This window comes from Loxodonta africana, chromosome 23, assembly GCF_030014295.1.
Source record: "Loxodonta africana isolate mLoxAfr1 chromosome 23, mLoxAfr1.hap2, whole genome shotgun sequence".
NCBI lineage: Eukaryota > Metazoa > Chordata > Mammalia > Proboscidea > Elephantidae > Loxodonta > Loxodonta africana.
Genome location: NC_087364.1, coordinates 19,334,824 through 19,357,787, shown reverse-complemented (window position 1 = coordinate 19,357,787; position 22,964 = coordinate 19,334,824). Strand labels below are relative to the sequence as shown.

Here is a 22,964-nt window from a genome sequence, read left to right as displayed (position 1 = left end):
ATAATACCTGAGAACAGGTAGTTAGGCTCTACTTACTACTGTTCCATAGCTAGTTAGGTAAATCATTTTTGAAATCTCTCAGTTGGGCCAATCCCTGGGCCACATATACTGGTTTTTACCTGCGGGGTATGTGAATTATTAGGACCAGATCCATCAAGTGCCTTAATTATAGACAGTTTTACTATGTGCTGTGTGGAAATTCTAAAAGAAAAGACTGATGTTTTCTGTGCGTCCCTCAAATCTAATTGGAGAGGCAGTACCTGAACCTACCAGAGAACATTTCAAGAGCAGCATGTCATTTAGTGCCAATTTAAATATCTGGCAATTGCTGAGTAACAGAGAATTCCCTAGATCCAGGAGTTTGTGGAAGAGAGATGTTTGAGATGGATGTTTTGATGAGGAACATGGAGAAGCAGAGATACCTAGGCAGAAGATACTGCTTGGTTAGAGGTAGGAAATTCAGTAAATTATTTCTCTTCTTCTGAGTATCGTACATAAGCTAAGAAAGTACAGCTAAGGGCCTTGTTATCTTTAGAAATTTGTTCAAGTGTGGGATATAAAAGATGATGCAGAGAGGTTCATTGCCATTCATCTGTGTTGCATTATTGTTGTGAGATATGTAAAAAACTTCTCGAGCAGTTGTACACTGAAAATAGACCTCAGGGCCCACATTTTCCAAGTTAGGAATGTGTAATTTGATAAATAGAATAAAAATTTATGTAGCTATTCTTGACCAAGGGTGGTGGTGGAAGAAATTGAATTATGTCTGTGTATTATGTGGAAGAGTTAAGCACCCCCCAGACGCAGGAAATGACTTTCTTTGACTCTTAAAAAATGACAGTTAATAGACTAGCGTTTAATGTGTGAGGAAGTCTTAACAGCAAGATAGGTAAAGTTAAAATTGAGCATTGATGTGACAGAAAAAGACAAGTCACTGTGAATCACAAATGTGATTTAGACAAGCAGTACAGTGATCGGTAAGGAATCCTTTGGGAGCCAAGTATCTATAACAGAGTTAGAGCTTTAAATGCAGGTGTTCATAAATGAAGTGATTTAGTGCTGTGAAATCTTGCTAGCTATTCTTGCTAAGCTGTGAGTTTATGCAGGGCACCCACTTACGGTTGATGCAAATCCTAGTCAAAGATGAGAAGCCTTCAAAATTTGCATCTCACATTCCTAGCTTCCCCTTTTGTATCTTTTTTGGCTGATGGCCTTCTTCACCCTCTTTTTCAGTCACCTAGGTATTTTCCTTTTCAGCTTCTTCCCCTACCCCCACTAAAGCAAAAAAAAAGGAAAAAGGCTCTGGTCCCTGTCATTTACATTTCTTTGGTTAGTTTTACTTTAATATGAGGTTTCAGTCCACATTCAGATTTTCACTTTTGTAATTATTTTTTAGGATATGATAACAAGTTAAGATCTTTGGGGTTGGGCAGCAAAGATTTCTGAACTATACCACTTTTGTTTCATCTGTGCTTGATTTGAAAGTTCTTTGTTAGAAGGAGGGAAGTAGGATCAAAAGGGGCTGGCTCATTTGCAAATTTGGGAAGCGATATAGGTGGTGGAGGACCAGTTCTGGATTGTTTTGCTTGAGATAAAAGTTTACTAGCAGTACTTTTTCTGCTCTCTTCTTTGTTTGAACCCAGTTTGGGTTCCCCTTCCCACTCTTCTGTATCTTAAGAGCACTCATCCCTCTCTCTGTCTTTACTACAGAACATACTAAAAGGCATGTATGTTATGTTTTCTGCCTAACATTTAAAAATTTCATCGTAGCATTTCTGTTTTAAAGCCTTTGAAAGTTGACTTCTACCTTCTACTCTAGGCAACGAAATATGGAATAATAAACTGGAGAGCATTGCTGTAGAGCTCTCTTAGGGAGAAAGCAAAGGTAAATGTGGATAACTTAATTTTATAGCATAGGCAATGTGGAATGTAAATAACTTCTGTAACACTGCCATGGTTAGGCCCTTGTTGGAACATCAGATCAAGTATTGATCTCAGGAAAAATAAAAGATAAAGAGAAAATGAAGAAGATATTGAACAGCAGCAGAGGATTTAAAGGAAATTTTCACCTAAAACTTCAGTTGTAAACCAATTGTTTTTAAGTTCTTTATGTATATTCTCAAAGACATAATGAGAATATACACAAAAAACTTAAAAACTTAGTGTTTAGATTCTCAAGTCAGCCACATTAGTACCTTTTATCTAAGAATATTATACAGTAATATTTCTATGGAAAATTATATTTAGAATCCTAAATTAATATTCTCAAAGCTGTTTTTCCTTCACTGGAGTTGACTGAACCTTCATTCACCTCTGTCACTTGTCAAGCTTTTAGAGTGTGTACTATCCCAACTTAAGCCAGATAGATGTGTTCTAGGGTCAAATCACCACAAAGTTATAGTAAAATAAAAAGAAAAGTTTTATTTTGCATATATTCAAGAAGAGAAAAGTAGAAGTGGACGAAGTTATAGTACCACAAAAAGAAAAATATTATTTTGCATATATTCAAGGAGGCAAAAGTAGGAAATGGACAGGCATGCTGCCACAGCCATGTCTGTACAAGTCCAAGGAATATTACAGAACAAATGTGGGAAAATGGAGAAGCATGCTGCTAGAGCCATGTCTGGCCAAGTCTGAGGAAGGTTACAGAGTCATCATATATTAACATCACAAATGGGTGAAATCATTGAAAGCTTCACCTTTCCACAGGTTGGCTAACAACCACCAAATCACTGTGATTCTGTATTTTAAATTGTCTTTCTTAATAATCATTGGTGCAGGTTTCAATCAGGAGGGTCTTCACTGGTCCAGCAAATCTTACTATTCACTAAATGCTAATAAAAAAAAGATAAGAGTGGAAAGTATGTGGGTCTTCTGTGCTGTTTATGATTTGTTTATGTGAAAGGTGCCCTAAAAGATGTTTTCCAAGATTGTCCTAGCTATTGTCTTTATACCTCAGGGCCCAGTTGATGTGTCTTTGTGAGTCCTACTCAAGGACAGGGAAAGGGAATAAAGACTCCAGTATTATCTCCTAAGTCAGATGTAGATGATGTTTTAGACTTAAAGATAAATACGTGTCCCTTAGGAAGACTAGTGGAGCTGTTAGGATCTTAGTTCCTATAGACAGGGGAGCACGGATGGTTCCTGATGACAGCTTGCTTAGATCCTCTTGGCGAGTTTTTATTTCTCTCAAAAAGCAAGCAGTAGGAATAGTCACAACCCAGCAGTATTGAATTAATGATTAAGTTTTAGGGTTTGGTCTTGACACCAGACAGCCTGAATTGAATTTGTTTCTTCACTGATTTTCTGTACCATTAAGCTTCTAATAAACCTTTTTGTTTCCTCATTTATAAAATGAGAATAATAACACTAAGTACCTAATGTGTATGGAGCCCTGGTAGCACAGTGGTTAAGATCTTGGCTGCTAACCAAGAGGTCAGCAGTTCGAATCCACCAAGCCGCTCCTCCGAGACCCTATGGGGCAGTTCTGCTCTGTCCTGTAGGGTCGCTGTGAGTTGGGATTGACTCAGTGGCAGCGGGGGATGTATGGTTGCTTTTGAGGGCTGAGATAGGTTGCCTGGCATAGAGTGCCCAATATATGGTCACTATTATTGGTAAAAATACATAATGTTAGCCAAATCACCCCAAACTTGCTTGGGAATTTTTAACTCTTATTAAATAAATCTTTGTTGCTACTCACCCTGGCCAGGCTGCATTAAAATTGCCCACTGGAAGAGCTGCTCTGAGGATGCCCACCTTTTCTTTAAAGTGGTCAGACTGCTACCCCTATTAATTTTTTGCTGCCTCCCAACATAGCTGTTAGCTTCTCAAACATATCCTCCAAATTTGGTAAAAATCCATGTCTTGTTTTTTTGAGATGTAGTGATAGAGAGAAACTTGATTTTTAAAAAATATTCACAGTGATTTTCTTTATCAGTTCCAGGTAATCTGCTAAGCTTAAATGATTCTTTTTAAAAAGTTAAAAATGTTTTATACTTTGTTATATTATTTAATCACCCCAACAATTCGATAGATCCTGTTTAGTTTTCATATTACAGATTGGGAGATGGAAGTTTTGAGAAATCAAATTATTTACCTAGAATAATAAAGATAATATTTATTTATGTTTCAGAGAAAAACAAAAATCTCGTTATATGAGGGAAAATGAGAAGGGTAAGATAACTGAGTGAGTCTTGTCTAAAGTGGAAAATGAGGAGGTAACACAGGAAAAGGCCACTGATAATATGGAGAGGAGGAGATAAAACACTGACTGGCCTTTTGGCTGCTGCATTTTCTACTTAGGTGATTATATCAGTGTAAATTTCTGTAAATACAATTTTCTAGGGCAAGAATATGCAGCCTCTTGATAATTCACAGAAAGCCTTCCAGAAATCCTTCACAAATACGTATTTCTGCTTATAGGTGCTGGTTTTTCTACATCTTTGAAAACATTGAGTTATAAACATCTTTTATTAATTTCGTATCCAAAAAATAACTTCATTTTTTAAATCTGATTAGTGCTGTTGAACCGCTTTTACGGTTTTTGGCCACTGATGTTTCTTTCGTGTCCTTTGTTCATTTTTCTATTGCGTTATTTTTTTTTTAATTATTGTAAGAGCTCTTTGTATATTGTTGTTGTTAGCTGCCCTCAAGTTGGCCCTGGCTCATGGCGACCCCATATACAACAGGGGCCTACTGTTGTGATCCATAGGGCTTTCATTGGTTAATTTTTGAAAGTAGACTAGCCAGGCCTTTCTTCCTACTCTCTTAGTCTGGAAGCTCCACTGGAACGTTTTCAGCATCGTAGCAACATGCAAGTCCCCGCTGATAGATGGGTGATGGCTGCATATGAGTGCATTGGCCAGCAATCGAACTCCCACGTGAAAGGCGAGAAATTCTACCACTGAGCCACCATTGCCCTCTCTTTATGTATTAAAACCTGTTGCTGTCCAGTTGATTCCAACTTATATCCACCCTATAGGACAGAGTAGACCTGCCCCATAGAGTTCCTAAGGCTGTCAATCTTTACGGAAGCAGACTGCCATGTCTTTCTCTCGAGGTAGAGCTAGTGGGTTAGAACCACCAGCCTTTTGGTTAGCAGCTGAGTGCTTAACCACTGCATCTCCAGGGCTCCTCTTTGTATGTTAAAAAAACAAAAAAAGCCCCAAACCCATTACTGACTGTCGAGTAGATTCCTACTCATAGTGACCCTATGGGACAGAGTAGAACTGCCCCGTAGAGTTCCCAAAGAGTGGCTGGTGGATTAGAACTGCTGACCTTTTTTTTTGGTTAGCAGCAAAGGTCTTTACCGCTGAGCACCAGGGATCCCTTTGTATATTAAACAAACAAACAAAAAAAAAAACCAAGCCCAGTGCCGTCGAGTCGATTCTGACTCATAGCGACCCTACAGGACAGAGTAGAACTGCCCCATAGAGTTTCCAAGAAGCTCCTGGCTGATTCGAACTGCCGATCCTTTGGTTAGCAGCCATATAGCACTTAACCGCTATGCAACCAGGGTTTCCCTTTGTATATTAGGGGATTTAAATTTCTTCTATCAGATGTTGCACTCCCTCCCTCTCATTTTGTTTTTTTGGCCTTGAATTTCACAAACGTTTATGCTGTTGGTTTTGAAATGTCCTAACTTAACGCAAATTATCTTTCATTAAATATCTTTAAAAAAAAGTTAAAAATATTAAGCTAACTTTCATTAAAATAAGATGGTAATTCCCTGTATGATGCTACTGACTTTAAATTGAGAAGACTGCCATTGTTTTTATGCAATTAATTTGGATCCACTGTCATTTTTATTGCTGATGCCCAATGGTAATCAACTTCCCTTAATAGGTGGCTGTGTGTGGTCTCTGTTCTGGGCATTTCAGTTGACCAATGGAAATATGACTGTCTTCCTTTTGCTTATCTCCAGGTTCAGCCTATTTTCCTAAATGCTATATAAGTAGCATTAGATAAAAACTATGATAATTCCTATAGAAAAGGACTCAATTTTGCTGTAGCTAAACGGTTTTATTTTCCAGCTAAGAGTATTCCAGATTGACTTTCTAGGATTGAGTAGAGATAAAGATAGGCTTTGGAAAAAATAGATTAAATTTTAAATTTTGTTGTTTCAAATGAGGGGTTCAACCATGTATTCTTTTTGTTCTTTATTTTAATTGGTAGTTTATGTGAAGTGACCGGTTGTTTTTGTTCAGTCAAGAAAGATGCCTCCAAATTCATGATTACAAGGGAATTTTGCTGTATTGATTGATTAAAACAGAACTCTCAGTGAGAGATTTTTGTTTTGGAGGCTTTTTTTTTTCTTCCCCCTTAAGGTGTTTGTGGGATGGTATGGCATTTGACAATTTACCATTTTTAAACACCTGTGAACTGAAATTTGTGTGCCTTTTAGTACTGTTGACTATAGTTATCATCTAGTTTTATGGCTTTGGGGATTTTGAGTGAGTTCTCCTACATAAGGATGATAGTTTAGTAAAACCATGGTGCATTTACTGTTTGTACCAAGGGACTAGTAGGTGATTCTGAGATTACCTGATTGGCATTGTCACACTCTCCCCTTGTCATTAGACTTACGGAGTGTTTAATAGCTAGTGTGGAGAACTTGGCATTACTCAGGTTCATCCCTGTTTTCCTGGGAAGTGTTCGGGTGGAGAAAGATTATTAGTAAAGATGGGTTTAGTATTCTCATTCACAAACAAATTAACCTCAGCTTTAAGCTAAATTTAACCAAAATGATATATAATTTCCCCCAACTCTGTTTATACCCAAGATTTATTCTTGCATTTTGAAAATGTGGAGGTGGAGCTTCTTAATTTTATTTCTTTGAATGAATGAATGAATGTTTTGTTTCTCATTGCTCTTATCCATGCCATTTTGATTCAAAGAGAGATTGATTCATTTAGGAATTTGAATTTGATCATTTAAGTATTAGCTAGAGTAATATTAAGATTTAATATTTTAGAATATGAAGCATACTTCTTTGATTTGGAGACACACTACCATAATTAAAAATAGCTCTGGAGTCAGATCTTGAGTTAGTTGTGAGATCACAGGCAAGTTACTTAACCTCTTTTAAGCCTCACTTATCTGTAAAGTGGGTATAATAATACGGCCTCTCTCACCGATGGTAGTAATAAATACCTCAGTGGGTATGAAGTACTTGGCGTAGTGCCTTACTTTTGATTAACTACTATGTTGGCTTAAGTTCAGTTACAATAAAAAGCATTTCTGAGGATTCTGCTTCAAGACTGAATTTAAGCAAGGGTAAGAACCAAAACCAAATCAGTTGCCATCAAGTCGATTCTGACTCATAGTGACCCTATAAGACAGAGTAGAACTGCCCCATAGGGTTTCCATGGAGCACCTGGTGGATTCAAACTTCCAACGTTTTGATTAGCAGCTGAACTGTTCACCACTATACCACCAGGTTTTCCAAGCAAGTGTACAAATATAAATTAAAGCAAAAGGGAACCTTTTGTTAATAAGTCAGTAAGCATTTTAACAAAGACTGGTACATGTTGATTACTTTTGCTGAATTAAATATTAACACTTTTCTGATCATTACAGCTGATAATTTATTGTGGAAATAATTTTCCTGATTTAAAAAACAAAGCCAAAAAAACCCTTTTATTCACTTGCACTCAAAATATCTTAGTACCTTGACATGACATTTTATTTCTCCGCATCTGGTATGCTGGTTCCATTCTAAAGCAGAAGGATGGAGGAGGTTACAGTTTGATGTTGGAGTGCCTTAGAAATTGAGTGTGGCCTTGCCCAGGCAGTCGCCTTTTCTGTGTAGTCTTCTTTGCCTCTGCCCTACTGGTACCTTGATTATATACGCCTTACTGTGCATATAAGTCACAACAAGTTATGTTTTGTTTGTATGTCTCTGTTACCTACTAGAGTGTATTCTCCGTTTGAGGAAAAGGTGTGTTTTTAATTCATCTTTGTATTTCAAGTGCTTGTAATAGTTCCTCATACAATGTAAGTTTTTAAATGTCTAGTTGAAAAAACATTATTTTCTTCAAGGAATGATTAATAGTTCACATAATTTGGAAATTAGGTTACAGATGAGGTTTTACTATAATTTATGTTCTATGCGGTGAGACTTCTGTATATAATCTTTCTGCCCTACCATCGTGATTTCTATTGCTGTCATCTCTTTTTAGATGTCATTTTGCGTTCTGTTGCTTGTGGTGGTGTTTTAAATGGTGTTGATAGCTTAGGTCTTTCGGTTCAGTATTACATAGAAGGTTTTACTCTTGGATTAGAGTTTAATCTAATGGCTGTAATGGCACGTGTTTGGAGATACCTAAGAGACTTTTAGGCTAAAGTCTTTTGAGGGTGTAGTAGAGGGAGAGGAGTAATGAATTCCTCTTTGGAAAAACAGGAACCGTAATTACATAGTCAGAGCTGTTGGAGGGGGGATTAATACATTGGATTTATTTTATATTTTTGAACATTTTATTGTGTAGATTTATTTTCAAACTTTTTTTCTATACTGCTTAATGTACTACTCTGTAGAAAAGAAATTGTGTTATAATTGTAATAACTGCGTTAAAAGCGAGTCTGAATTTGTGAAGGCTCTGAGTTATGGAAGACCATTTAAAGCAGTAGTTTTATTGCTTTCAAGTGTCTGACTGGAATTTAGGTTTCTTTGTATGAGTCCTGTTTGATAGGTTGTACTTTTGGTTCAGTAAATAGTCTTTGATGTGTTACACTTTTTTGATAGGGTTGGGATAATCTTTAGTTCAGGAGTTTTCTAAAATATGAGTTTTAAATTAGTGAAAGCTTAATTAAGGTTATGTTACCCTTACTGTACATCAAAGCTTTTCTGTAGCTGTCTGCTTGAATGCAAAAACTTATATGACTTTGATCTTACACTCTTTTCAAGGAATTATGTTACCTGAAATAATTTGCTTTAAAATTCTTGGACTTGTGTGGTCGTGTGGCATGAACCAGGAAGGGTACATATTCTCATCCACAAAAGTTGCTTGTGACGTAGGCATAGAAAGTAACTGAATTGGTCAAACATTGCAAAAAGGCGGCAATATTTTAACCTTATAAAACTTTATTTACTGCTTTCTTAATGCTATTGTGATCACCTCCCCCTTCATTAAATCAAGGATAACGTAGTAGGAGGCCTATTTGAGAGTGGAGAACCTAGTTTGCATTGGATAATTTCAATGGGCATTATTTTCCAGGTCATTTTGAAACTTAGAAGTTGTTTTCTTCTAGTTGGTTGTCTGTATAATAGAAATTAAAAAAAAAACGTATTTGGTGATGACACCTTTTTTGGGAAGAAACTTAATTTTGAGTATTTGTCTCAGCAGTCTTACTGTATCTCATAATGGAACAGTGAGTATACAGAGACTTTCTTATTTCAGGTTTTAAATTAAATAGCTCCCCAAACATGTATCAGTATTCCCTGAAGGGAAAATACACACACACAAATTCCCTTTAAGGTACAACTTAGTGCAAATTTGTTTTCAAGAGAAGTGAGATGATAGAAACCATCATTAAATTTCATGCACAAAAGCTCTTCCAATCACTATTAAGATAGTTAATTGTATTATAATGTTAACCAAGGAATTTATGATTTTACTGAACACAATGAAATTTGTGTATTTTCTATTTTTTTAGTCTGAAGTTTTTTTTTTTTTCATTGAGTCATCTTAAGTTTCAATGCTCAGTATGAAAAGAGAGACTTGTACCCTCGTTTCATGTGCATAGAGCTTTAGAAGTATTAAGTCCATTCCTTAAGGTCACCTTCTTATTGAATGAGGTGGTTATCAGTGGCAAATCAGGTCCCAAGATGGGGATAAGAAAAAGATATAGTTTGGAGAATTTTTTTTATACCTGTGTTTTGTGCCTTTGAAGCCATTCCTTCATATGGCAGTGAGAATAGGTAAGTGCCAGTGGAAGAAATTTTGCAAAGCATTTACTTTGTTGATAAGTTAATTTCTATTCATGAAATGAAGTCTGTAAAATCAGATTATAATGTATTTCTTTAAAACACCTGTTACTTTATAGAACCATGGGTAATTTTGGAGGTGTGGGATGGGGTTGGGAAATGGTGGGTGGTAATGTTAGAGGTTAGAGGGAGTGTCTTAGAAACTTTACCTGTTTCCTATTTCACCGTTCCCAATAGCTTCTATATGTTAGTCATGTTAGTTTAGATTAGTGTGGGGGATGTTAGGAGTGGCCTGGTTTCTTTCCTTCTTTTTCCTAGCCAAGGAAGTATCGCCTGGGGATGCTGGAGGAGAGGCTAGTTCCGATGGGATCAAAGGCACGAAAAGCAAAGAACCCTATTGGCTGCCTTGCTGACAGGTGTAAATCAGGAGTACCCATCAATATGGTTTGGTGGAACAGAGTCACAGAAAACAATTTACAGGTAAAACGTTTTTATTAGACATTTTTTGAAAGTGAATATCTTCGCTGCTTTCTGTGTCTGCGGGGTGGTGGGTGTGAAAGGATCAGATGACTTAGCTGATATACTTAGGTGATTTAAAAAGTTTTTTTAATCAAAGTTAAGGTTAGTGGCCCATTAACCAACTAAATGATTTTGTTTATTGGCTTTTTGCACTTTCTCTGATTCTAGTATATTTCCTTATTCTTTTTATTAAATTTATTTTTTTCCTTTTGGTTTAACAGTTGAGTTTAGTTATTTCTAATATACAGAGTTCTTCAGAGTGCTACATTCAAAAGTCATATAATAATATTTGTTACAGAAAGCTCCATTTATTTGGAGTCTGAACAACAGGAAGCGCCATATGTTTTCTTTTTGTACATTTTTACTCTAAAATGTAAATTGTATATGAACAGACGTATTAAGGATTTGTCCTAAAATTATCTTCACTAATGTGTTGTCATAAAGTTATTACAGATACTTTCAGTCTTTAAGTCTGCCTTTACTTGTTGGTACTGAATAATGGAAATTAAGTTTAACAAGGCTAGCTTCTGTGTAAGATTCTGAAGTATCTGCAAAATGATTGAAATTATCTTCAACTTTAATTTGGATTATAATCATTATAGTCTTATTTTTTAAAAAATAGGCTATTATTGTATAATAGATAGTTCTGTTAATTAAAATTTCTATTTAATCAGAGCTAAAATATCCTTCCTTCCATACTTTGAGTAAACTGGTGTTTTAAATATATTGGTAGCCAAATCCTATAATTTCACATGTACGTACCATACCCAGAAACGATATAATAAAATTAACAAGTTGGTTTTATTTTGGTCATCAGCCTTGTCTCATAAAGGGTTCTACAATAATTTCTTCTGTTCAGTATCAATACCATAGCAATGTCTGTATTGCATTGGGCACAGGAATAAAGTTGTACTCCAGATATTGCAAAACACAGTATTTGCCCCAGCTGAAATTTTGGTTGGGATTTTACTAAAGAGAGGGTAAAGCTGAGGAGAGCTACATAATTATATACTTAAAATTTCACTGGAAAGTTGTGGATATGTCAATTATGAATAGCAATACTGTTGTTTTGCTGAATTCTTCTTGCCTTTGAGATCAGTAGAGAGATTTGATAGGGGTTACAATTGTTTTTCAGTTTTATAAAGAAAGTCTGAAAATAAATTGGAACCCAACTATATCAGAACAGATGAAAGTGGAACTGCAACTGCTTGTGGGATGTGGGGGTTGGAACACTGGTAAATGCAGAGGCGTGACCACGTGACTCCCCAGAACTGCCTTCCTGATCCAAATGGCAGTTCTGAGGTACCCCTCTTAAGTACATCTGAAAAGTCATTCCATTAGTATAAGAATATGTACTATAGTTATGTTTTTTTTTTTTTTAATTAAAACAGCTAGTAGTAGATTTGCATTCATATGTGAGAAAGATTGGATTGGTATCATTTGCCTTTAATATTTCAAATATTATTTTATGCTTCACATAGTTCTGTTTCCTCAAGGGCATGAGGAATGCTTTATTAGCTCTACACACTTGTGTAGCATTTCATAGCTGTAAATTGCCTCATGCTATCATCAGTCACATGTTGAAATATTGAAAAATACCTGTCTGGTCTCCATTGGAGCCCTGGTGGTGCAGTGATTAAGCTGTTAACCCAAAAGTCAGCAGTTCAGATCCACCAGCTGCTCCTAGGAAATCCTATGGGGCAGTTCTATTCTGTGCTGTAGGGTCACTGGAGCCAGAATTGACTTGACACAACAGATTTGGGTTTTTTTGGTCTCCATTACTGTCTCTGTGGATTCCTAACCTGGGGACCGGTAGAGTAGTTATACAGAGTGTGTGTCACCAAGTTTTCTTATTGGAATTATTATTTTTTTTTATAAGAAAAATAATTTATACAAAGCATTTATATATCAAATTTTTTTTTTTTGCTTTCTATGTTTGCCTTTTAATATCATTTTATGTTTTTGATATATAAAAGCCTTAAAGTGTTGTATAGCCAGATTTATTCATCTTTCCTGTTTTGTTTCCTTTTCTTTAAAGCTTAGGTCTTCTCAAACAAAAGGTCAGGAATATTGATCTGTGTTTTATTTCAATTATAATGGCTATGTTTCTTAAATGGCTACCTTGTGCCAGGTACTCTGCTCAGCCCTTTGCATGTATTACCTCTTTTGATTTTTCTAAGAATTTATGGGATAAATGTTACTGTTCATGTTAAATGAAGAAAAATCTTCGGAGAAGCCAAATAACTTTAAGATTATACAGTAGTCCGTAGAGGTGCAGAAATTTGAACCTATGTTTGTCAGACTTTAAAACTTGTACACTTCACCTTTGTGTGATGTTAACTGAACTTTTGTGGGCAATTTTTTTCTGAGGATGAGACTGCATACGTAGTTTTCCAGACATGTACTGTAAGATATGCTTAAGTGCAGTATTTCTAAGGTCAGTCCGTTTTCCTCTTGTTTGATCTTTTTCATGGTGACATTTAAATACCTTTCTTTCTGCAGCTTCTTGACTTAGCATCGTGACCTTTTTTCCACTTACTGCATTCATTCTCTTCAGTGCTGAGTTTCTTTCAAGAGCTTCGTGATTCCCAGCCCTTTTTTTACTTAGTAATCCTTCATTCACTTCTACCAAGAATCTTATAATGTGAAAGAGCCTGTCTACCAAACACGCAGCATTTATAAAACAGTGATTCATGTTTTCATGAATATGTAAGTATAGAACTGCTAATTAGTGACTCAAAACAACGTAATATTTTTCTTAGTCTTAGCTTTGTGGAGGGTATGTTTACTTTTTACATGGCTGTCTGAAATACTGAAAATAGCTGCCCGGTCTCCGTTGCTATGTTTCTGGAATCCCTGTTTGGGGACCCTTGAAATAGTTTCTACTCTTCTCTCTGGTTTCTGTACCATCCATTTATTCTTTAAATGCCTGCAGTTTGGTGTCACCAAAATTTTGTTGAAACTACAGGCAGTCCCTGCGTTACCAGCATTCGACTTGTGGACAACTTATACTTGCCCTTTAATGTTAAGTAAATTTTCCTCACTTTGAAATGACTGAACCAACCCCTACTCGGAACAAGGTCCTCATCACAATTGCCTTCACTTGCTGCATGTGCAGCTTTGAAATCATCGAAAGGCTTCGAGGCTTTTCCTGCACTAAAAAAAAAAAGTAAGGTGAAATAAGAACCAAACGCACCTGTTCGGACTTACCTACAAGCTTGACATAGAGACGCAGGAACAGATCTCGTTTGTAACCTGGGGACTGGTGGTATTCTTTAAGTTTGCTGGAGGCCTCCTTACTTGCGAAGTCCAGCAAATCTGTTTAGTACTTAATACTGTTGGTCGCTTTTTTCTTTTTGAAACTCTTTCCTGTTTGCACTCTTGACGTTTTGTTTTATTCCTCGCTTCTCGAGAGCCCCTATTCTTGGTATACGTGCTCTTTTCCTGTATGCTAATGATTCCTAAATTTTTATTTCTGTTAGAACTGTCTTCACAGTTTAAGATCCAGATTTTTCTTGCCTTCTGTTTCTTTGTAGATATGTGTTCTAGGATCACTGCACATTTGGCATACCTAAACTCCGTTTATCTTTTTGTTCTCTAAATCTCCTATTTCTCTTACATGCCTTCTTTAGTTAACGGCATTATCGTCTTCCCAGTCACTGAGGCTGTCTTTGACTTCTCCTTCCCTGTCAAAATCCACATTGTACTATTTATTATGAGGAAGAAACTGCTAAAATTTGACTGCCCTTTAATTGAAAGACAATACGTTGGACAGTTTACATCTGCTGTCATATTAAGTCTTTACAATAATAATGACATACTATCCCTTGACAAATACGGAAATTGTAATTTAGGGAGGCCTTTTTTATTGCTAATAAGGAGCCCTGGTTGCACAGTGGTTAAGTGTTTGGCTGCTACCCAAAATGTCGGCAGGTTGAATCCACCAGGTGCTCCTTGGAAACCCTATGGGGAAGTTCTCCTCTGTCCTGTAGGGACCCTATGAGTCGGAATTGACTGGATGGCAATGGTTAATAAATTATTGCTAGTAAGTGGTAGAGCTGGGATTCTAGCCCAGATGTATTAATTCTGAATCCTGGGATTTTTCTTCTCTGTCTCCTGTCATTATGGCCTATTTAAAATTCTGCAATATCTTTATCTTCTTCTTCTTTTTTTAAGTAACCGTGGACATAGTTTATTTCTTAAAAATCTCTTTTGAATAATTTTTGTTAATATCCCTTCAGGTTCTGTTCTGCCTTACTTTTCCAGGGCTGTCTCTCTATCCATACATACTGCATTCTAATCATATGGGATATCCCATGTAATATGCAACACATTGTCATTTCTCTGTAACTCTGCTCGTATTGTTAACCCAGCCTAAGAAAAATATTTTCCCATTCACCTTTTCTGCCTTTTCCTTGGAGTTGACTCATACGATACCCCTCTGTGAATATTTGTTCAAATACTTAAAATAAGTTTTTTTTTTTCTGTTTCTACAATGCTTGGTGTTTAGTAGTTATTTCATCCTGTTTTGTATTAAATTTATCTATTTGTCTTTGCTGCTGGATTGTAAATATTTGAGACTAGGTGCGTGTCACTGTTTCTGTATCCTGAAGGCATTTGCTTGTCTCTAAAAGTTATTCGTTTTCTCTTATTGAATAATATATGTAATCTTGGGGTAATTTAAGATTTTTCTGTGTCTTTACAAATTGATGGTGGGTTTTCTGGGATTCGTAGCCACCATATATTACCGTGTAACTTAGTGTTATTATCACATTTGTTTAGAACATGGGATGGTGATTTCTTTTGAAATGTTTGAGGATCTTGTTTTTTTTTAAAACTCACTATTGACATCGTCCAGGTATTCATGGTATTTTTCAATCTTCTAGCCTAGTAATGGATACCCTGGTGGCATAGCGGTTAAGTGCTACAGCTGGTAACCAAAGGGTCGGCAGTTCAAATCCTCCAGGTGCTCCTTGGAAACTCTATGGGGCAGTTCTACTCTGTCCTATAGGGTTGCTATGAGTCGGAATCGACTCGACGGCACTGGGTTTGGTTTTGGTTTTTATTGACATCGTCCAGGTGTTCTTGATATTTTTCAGTCTTCTAGCCTAGTAATAGTTCTTCTAATTACTTCTTGACAATATTGTTTAGTGCCAAAGCTTCTGTTTGTGCCTTTCTCCTGATCTCAGCCTAAACACCAAGCAGATGGTGATAGCAGACCCCTGAGACTCCACACCAACAACATTTGATTCAAATGCGAATTCACTTTTCTCCTAGAATCCATTCCTCTGCCTGACCAATCTGTATGTGAATTCAAGTTTTTTCATTTCTTCTTTGATTACACAGTTCAGATGTCAGTTCCTGGGGTTAAATTGTATTATCCCTTACCTTACAGAATTGTTGTGAGGAGTCAGATTGCCACAGTAGGTGTCAAGTACATATCCATTCCTCTGATTTCACCTGATCACACTCCGAACTTGGTCTTTGTTTGTGCTTATTGTGCGTGCAGTCTTACAGTTCCTTGTATTCACATGTGCTGGGCAATATGGTATTGTGGACTAGGGTAGTAACACTGGGACTCTTTTAGAGGCTCACTTTTTAATATTGACTCATTTAAATATTTAAGAAAATTTGTTTAAAAATGTTTTTATTGAAAGGATAGTTTAATGTGTTTCCTATTCATCCAGTAAGAATTAGATGTCAGCTTGCGTAAAAGGATGGGAAATGCTTGATTTTATAAGCTTTTCATGGTCTTGCAAATTAAAATTTATCTAAAAGCAGTGACATGTTATTGGCAAATAAAATCCCATTCATTTTGGCTCTCAGACACTTTGCCACTAGATAGTACGAACAGCTGATGCACTTGGCTGCTAACTGAAAGCCTGGTGGTTCCAGTCCACCCAGAGGTGCCTCAGAAGAAAGGCCTGGAGTCCACTTCTGAAAAAGCAGCCGTCGAAAGCCCTGTGGAGCACAGTCCTTCTCTGACACACATGGGGTGGCCGTGAGTCGGAGGTGATAGCAGCTGGTGTTCTGGTGGTGCTGTTCCAGCTTTCTCAGCACGGTGATATAAATGAACGAGAACCGTCGAACTGTTGGAGATGTTCAGGGATTCATCTGACTTCATTATCCACTTGTCAGTATTTCTTTCGATGGTATTTTTTTCCCTGTGGTGTGATTAAGTGGCATTTCTTGTGAGAAGTGTTAATTATAACAACACTCACATATAACAATGCTCACATTGAAACCTTGGGGCCCACAGATTCTGTGAATTCCAGTTACTTAGTACTGGTGCTTTTAAGATCCCAGGGAAGTTTTGGAAACTGACTGGATGTACTTCAGTCTTTAGTTACTCCCTGAGTTACGGCATTATTTCGGGTGATTTCTCAGCCTGAGGCCCCAGGGAGTGGTGTAATTCAGGCTTTAGATCAAATGGGTTGGAATTTACAAAGATAAAGCTTCAACCTGTCTACTTAGGGTTCCTTAGGACTGTGAAGGCAGGGTAATAACCTGTGGTGAAGTCGAAATGGCATTGCTACAGGTGTACTACTTTTTGACCCCTAGCCCACCTCAGACCCTACATTTCCTCTTCTATTCTCTGTGAAAAACTCATTGCTCTTGAGTTGATTCCAACTCATAGTGGTAATAGGATAGAACTGCCCCATAGAGCTTCCAAGGCTGTAAATCTTTACGGGAACAGACTGCCACATATTTCTCCCATGGAGCAGCTGGCGGGTTCAAACTGCCAGCCCTTTGGTTAGCAGCCGAGTGCTTAACCATTGTGCCACCAGGGCTCTTTCTATTCTCTATAGCTATTCACTGTTCTAAACCTTTCACATTCTCTTCAAACGTATTTAGTTCTTACTCTTTCAATTTTGAATAAATGACCAGCCCTTCAGAGGGGAGAAAAAGAGGCCATCAAGCATGAATTGCCTCATACCTCTTCTTACTACTTTTCCTTCTGTCACAGACAGACAGGTGTTCCTTTACCGTATGCTCTGGGACCCATCCCTCAGCAATTTATTTAATCATTTGTCCCTCTCAATCTTAAACAGTCTGTCTCTCTATATTGGCTTCTTCTCCTGGCTAATAATCGTGCCTTGTGGACATCTTTCCTGTTCTGGAACCCCAGAACCAAGGAATGCTACTTGAGGAAAAGGTTCTGTAGTTAGTACATTTGGGAAACTGCATAGTACAGTTTGGGAAATGGTTCATACTTATTTTGCTGCTCCTTTTTCACCTTGCATCCATCCTGTATTTCACAGCATTTTGCCTTCTGTGTCTACCACTCCGTTGAAACTTCTTAATAAGATTACTTAACTGCCATAATTAGTGGAGTTCTTCTGACATTAACACTGTTGTTTATTCTCCTTTTGTCAAAAATTTTACTCTCTTAGCTCTTAGACTGTTCTTAAGTAGTCTTTTTTCAGGACCCCTTGGATTCTCAGGAAATCTCCCCAAGCTCTTTCCTTGTCTCTCTGCTCTTTAACTCCTTATAGTATCCTTTGGTGATCTCACATAGCCTCATTACTGCAGCAGCTTACTCCCTGTTTGCATTTGACTGCCACCTACTTTTTTCCAGCCCAGTCCTCTGCACTCACTCTAGATGTTAGTATTTCTAGCTGTCTTCTAAATATCTTTATCTATATGGCATAAAAAAACCAGTTGTTGTCAAATCATTTCTAATTCATGGTGACCCCATGTGTGTCAGAATGAAACTGCTTCATATGGTTTTCACTGGCTGATCTTTTGAAAGTGGATCGCTAGGCCTTTCTTCCAAGGCCCCTCTGGGTGGACTTGAACTACCAACCTTTCTGTTAGCAGCTGAGCGTGTTAACTGTTTGTACCACCCAGGGATTCCCATGTGGCGTAAGGGCTTCTTAAATTCAGCATGTCTAAGATGACTGCCGTAGCTCTTCCTTCAAACCTGCTCTTCCATTCATATACACCAAGACACACATACTTACTCATTCACAGCCATGTGTCCACTCTCTCCCTTGGTTATGGGCATCACCCACTTGTCTAATCTGTGAGCTCTTCTTGATTCTTCCCTCTTTCTCATGTGCCACATTCTTTAGCCCCTAAGATCATGCTACTTCTTTATCTTTCAAAATGCCTTCACTCCTACTGTTACTGGATTAATTTAGACTCACCTTCATTTCTCGCCTAGATTATTATTGTTATAGTCTCTTACCTGGTTTCCTGTCTTCTGGTCTTGTCTTTTAAACCACTATCTGATCTTCTTTCTCCTTTTTGTCATCTGGTCTTTGTCATTAGGGCAAAATCCACATCCCTTAGAGAGGTATCCAAGGTACCTTGTGATTTTGCTCCTGTTTATTGCTGTAAAGCTACTGCACTGCTTGCATTCCAGGACTATACCTGCTCCTCATGCCTGTGCCCTTTAACATTCTTTTCACTTTGCTTGGCGTACCCTTCTCTCTGTCTTGACTTAACAAACCTCTACTTAGGATTCAATTCAAGCATACGGCCTTTATGACGTACCTAATTAGACGGCAATAGGGGGCATTTCTTCGCTTTTTCCTAGACTTAACATATTTTTCGAATTATTTGTCTATAGAACTCATCCTATAGGCCAGCAGTGTATGACACATTGTAGGCACTTAATAGATTTTTGATGTCTGTATGCTCTGAGCTCTTGGGAACGTGGAATTGGTTCAGAGTACATTCTGTGCCTGTGAAATGCTAGCCTGTGAGTTCTAGAAGCAGAACCCGTGTTTAATTTGTCAGTCTTCCTTCTTCCACAGTGCCTAGCACAGTGCTTAGAATAGTTTGTTTTATGCAGTGATATTCAAATAATTGAGCGAATGTACCTGAACGAGTGATTATGTAGCTAGATTAGTATTTGGCCTGATACTGGCCTTCTAACATCATGCTGTAGACGTTTTTTAAATTTTTAATTTCTGTACAGTTTCATGATATAAAATGTGATTATGTAAAAAACAGTCGAAAACCCTAATATGTGTTACATTTGATGATTAAGTATGGCGTCATTCTTTGTTGGGAGAATGCCTCTAGGTAAACCTGATTGCTATAGAATATGACAAATATTAAATTATGGGTTTCACAGTGACATAGCTATAGATAGAGGATATGCATAGGTGTACCAAAAAAAAAAAAACCTGTTACCGTTGAGTTGATTCTGACTCATAGCAACCTTACAGGACAGAGTAGAACTGCCCTGTAGGGTTTCCAAGGAGCAGCTGGTGGCTTCGAACAGCTGATGTTTTGGCTAGCTGCCATAGCTGTTAACCACTGCGCCACCAGGGCTTCTTGCACAGGTGTACGAGATAATTATAGTTACAGAAAGTAATTCTTGCCAATCTGGAATGTTGTGACAGCCTCACTTTCCTGGAGTGCTCACGAACTGACCTAAATGAATGTTTTTCCTCTTTTTAGGAAGGGTAATACTGAAAATGACTGGGTGGTATGTCCTGTGACTGTTAATGATTACTGTTTTTGGAGGACTTTGACAGGTAAATAAGGAGCCCCAGTTGCGCAGTGGTTAAAGCACTCAGCCGCTAGCTAAAAGGTCGACAGTTCGAACTCACCAGTGGCTCTGTGGGAGAAAGATGTGGTGGCCTGCTTCTGTAAAGATTTACAGCCTTGGGAACTGTATGGGGCAGCTCTGCTCTGTCTTACAGGGTCACTGTGAGTTGGAATCAACTTGATCGCAGTGGGTTTGGCTTTGGCTATGACATGTTAATATCATCAAATTTATTGAAGTGGCAGAGGGGCAGTTCATCTGTTTTTGTTTTAGAAGTTTTCTATCCTCCAGAAGTTCCTTAGAAGCAAGGATAGTGAGACTTTTTCACACTTACTTTGGACATGTTATCAGGAGGGACCAGTTGCTGGAGAAGGACGTCATGCTTGGTAAAATGAGGGTCAGTGAAAAAGAGGAAGACCTTCAATAAGATGAATTGACACAGTGACTGCAACAGTGGGCTCAAACATAGCAACGAGATGATTGTGAGGATGGTGCAGGACCGGGCAGTGCTTCGTTCTGTCGTGAATGGGGTCGCTATTAGTCAGAACTGACTTGAGGGCACCAACAACAGCAGCAATCCTCCAGATCCCTAGATAGTAGATTTTCATTTTCTGTATGCCTTGATTCTACTGGTCTTACTTTAAATATTAGGTATTTTGTGTGAATTCTTATGGTAATACCATTCCATGGAGTGAGGATAAACAAATGAAAAAGAAGCAGTATAAGGGGCTTTTAAAACAAATCATCTTGAAACTTTTTTGTAAAAACTGTATATACCGATTGAAAAAAATTCAGATAATACGGAAAAATACAAAGAAAGCAAAAATGTTCCCAGCCAAAGATAACACCTCTACTGATGTTTGGTGAGCGTTAACATCTTACCTTTCTACACACACGGGCACATGTGCGCACACACGCGCAGACACTGCTACTAATAGCAGTTTAGCATAATTGCTGTTCGGAAGCTGAGGTTTTATTGAATCTATAGGGTCGCTATGAGTCGGAATCGACTTGACGGCACTGGGTTTTTGGTTTTTATTTTTTACTCAACGTCATAGGGATCTCTTTCCATGTTAAAAAAACATACGTTTTAATGGCTGCACCATGTTTTGTGTACCATAATCCACATAACCAGATTCCTACTAATAGATACTTTAGTTATTTCCTTTTTAAAATAAAATCATAAAAGTGTGTTGTGCTGAGTTTATTTTTTCTACTTGTGTGATTTTAATTAGCTTTAATTCCTAGCTGTAGGGTTGCTAGGTCAAAAGGCATGTTTATGTTTCATTTTGATTCATACTGCCAAACAATTCTCAAGAAAAGTACACCAGGAGATTACGTGAAGCATTCATAGTATTACTCATTCCCAACAGACTTTGTAAAGGGTGAATGGAAGAGTATCTTTGGAATTTAAGTTCCTGTAGTCTCAATCTGTTATTTATAGAGGATTACTTTATGCCAAATCCATGAAAATTTTTCTGTTTAATTTTAATGTATAACATAAAATTTATTACTAATTGATCTTCATTTGGCAGATTCCAACATACACATGCTACCTTCCCCTTAAGCCAGATAGTCAAGTTATAAATAGAACACTGCTGTGAATCTCTGGAAACACTAGTAATTAACCCTGGTGGCATAGTGGTTAAGAGCTACAGCTCCTAACCAAAAGGTTGGCAGTTCGAATTCACCAGCTGCTCCTTGGAAACCGTATGGAGCAGTTCTACACTGTCTCCATGGCAATGGGTTTTTTTTTTTTTTTGGTTTAGCAAACATTTACGTAGTGAGAACTAGGTACCAGACATGGTTCTAAGCCAGGGCTTTACCTGTATTAACAGCTCACACCCAACAGAGAGAGAGTCTTCCCCTAAAGCTGGTGCCTGAATTTGGAATTCTAGCCTCCTAACTGAAAAGGAGCCCTGCTGGCACAGTGGTTAAGAGCTCTGCTGCTAACCAAAAGGTTTGCAGTTCGAATCCACCAGCTGCTCCTTGGAAACCATGTGGGGCAGTTCTGCTCTGTCCTATAGGGTCACTATGAGTTACGATCGATTCGACGGCAATGGTTTTTTTTTTTACTGTTTACATCAATTTTATCTGATTTGGAAAATCAGTGTATTCTCTTTTGGGCCCAGTTTGCTTCAAAAAAATTGTAAACATTGTTATTAGACTCATTTCACAATAGTAATAGTATTAGGTCTGACTTTAACTTCTACAATGAGACCTGCCTGGTCCTAAATAGCTCAGTTTCTGAATAATCCAGAAGCCAAGTATATTTTGATAATAAATCATAAATTGACCGTATTTGGGTACGCTTGAAATATGGGGAAATAACAACCCATTAAATTTTTAAAAAAATCTTGTGGAGATGGTTAACCAAATTCTGGTTAGGCATTTGACTTCTCCTTTCCATCCCATCCTGTTCCTCTTTATGTTGTTTATGAAAACTGAAGACTAGTAAAAATAGCTCTGAAATAGGGCTGCTCTTCTGTTAAGCTCATCTTTTAATATCCTTTTAGATCATTTTAGCAAGACGAGTTCTCTACCCCTGCCTTTCTCCCTCATTATCGTAACCCCTTCTCCCACAGTTTCACTGCTCTTTGTCCTTGCCAGGAGTCTCACACTCACACACGCACACACACACAGACACGCACACATACATGCACGTGTGTACACAAACCCCTTGAACATGAGTCTTTTGAATTCATCCCAACTTGGCTTCTTTGTCACCCCAGAGAAAGAAGAAAAATAGTGAAGACGGAGGATTGGAATTGGTGGTTTTGGAAAAAGTAGATAAGTTAAAAGATTAACACCAACATTTTATTTCCTTTTTTAAAAATCAGCTTAATTCAGCCCAGGACTAGGGAGACTTTATCTGCTAAATCTAATTAGATTTCAGCGATACAGTCATTAAAATGTTTCCTTTTCTTCCTTCTTTCCCTTCTTCCTCCTCCTCCTCTTTTTTCTCTCTTCTGCATTTTCCTTTATCCTGGCCAAAGTATGGATGATGGGTTAGTGGTG

The 22,964-nt window shown here is 37.6% G+C and overlaps 1 protein-coding gene across 5 annotated transcripts in view; it reads left to right on the top strand.

Annotated features, from left to right (window-relative positions):
* PAN3 (poly(A) specific ribonuclease subunit PAN3) overlaps positions 1-22,964 on the top strand; it is a 173,093-nt gene that overhangs the window by 52,853 nt on the left and 97,276 nt on the right. For 4 of the 5 annotated variants that reach the window (XR_010319105.1, XM_064275299.1, XM_023553153.2 and 1 more), the window contains one exon: positions 10,244-10,405. The exons of the other annotated variant lie outside the window; for it this stretch is intronic. Coding sequence is in view for 3 of the 4 variants with exons in the window: in XM_064275299.1 (XP_064131369.1) it covers positions 10,244-10,405 (162 nt within the window). In the remaining variant the exon portion in view is untranslated. The remainder of the gene's footprint in view (positions 1-10,243; positions 10,406-22,964) is intronic. 5 annotated transcript variants of the gene reach the window in all.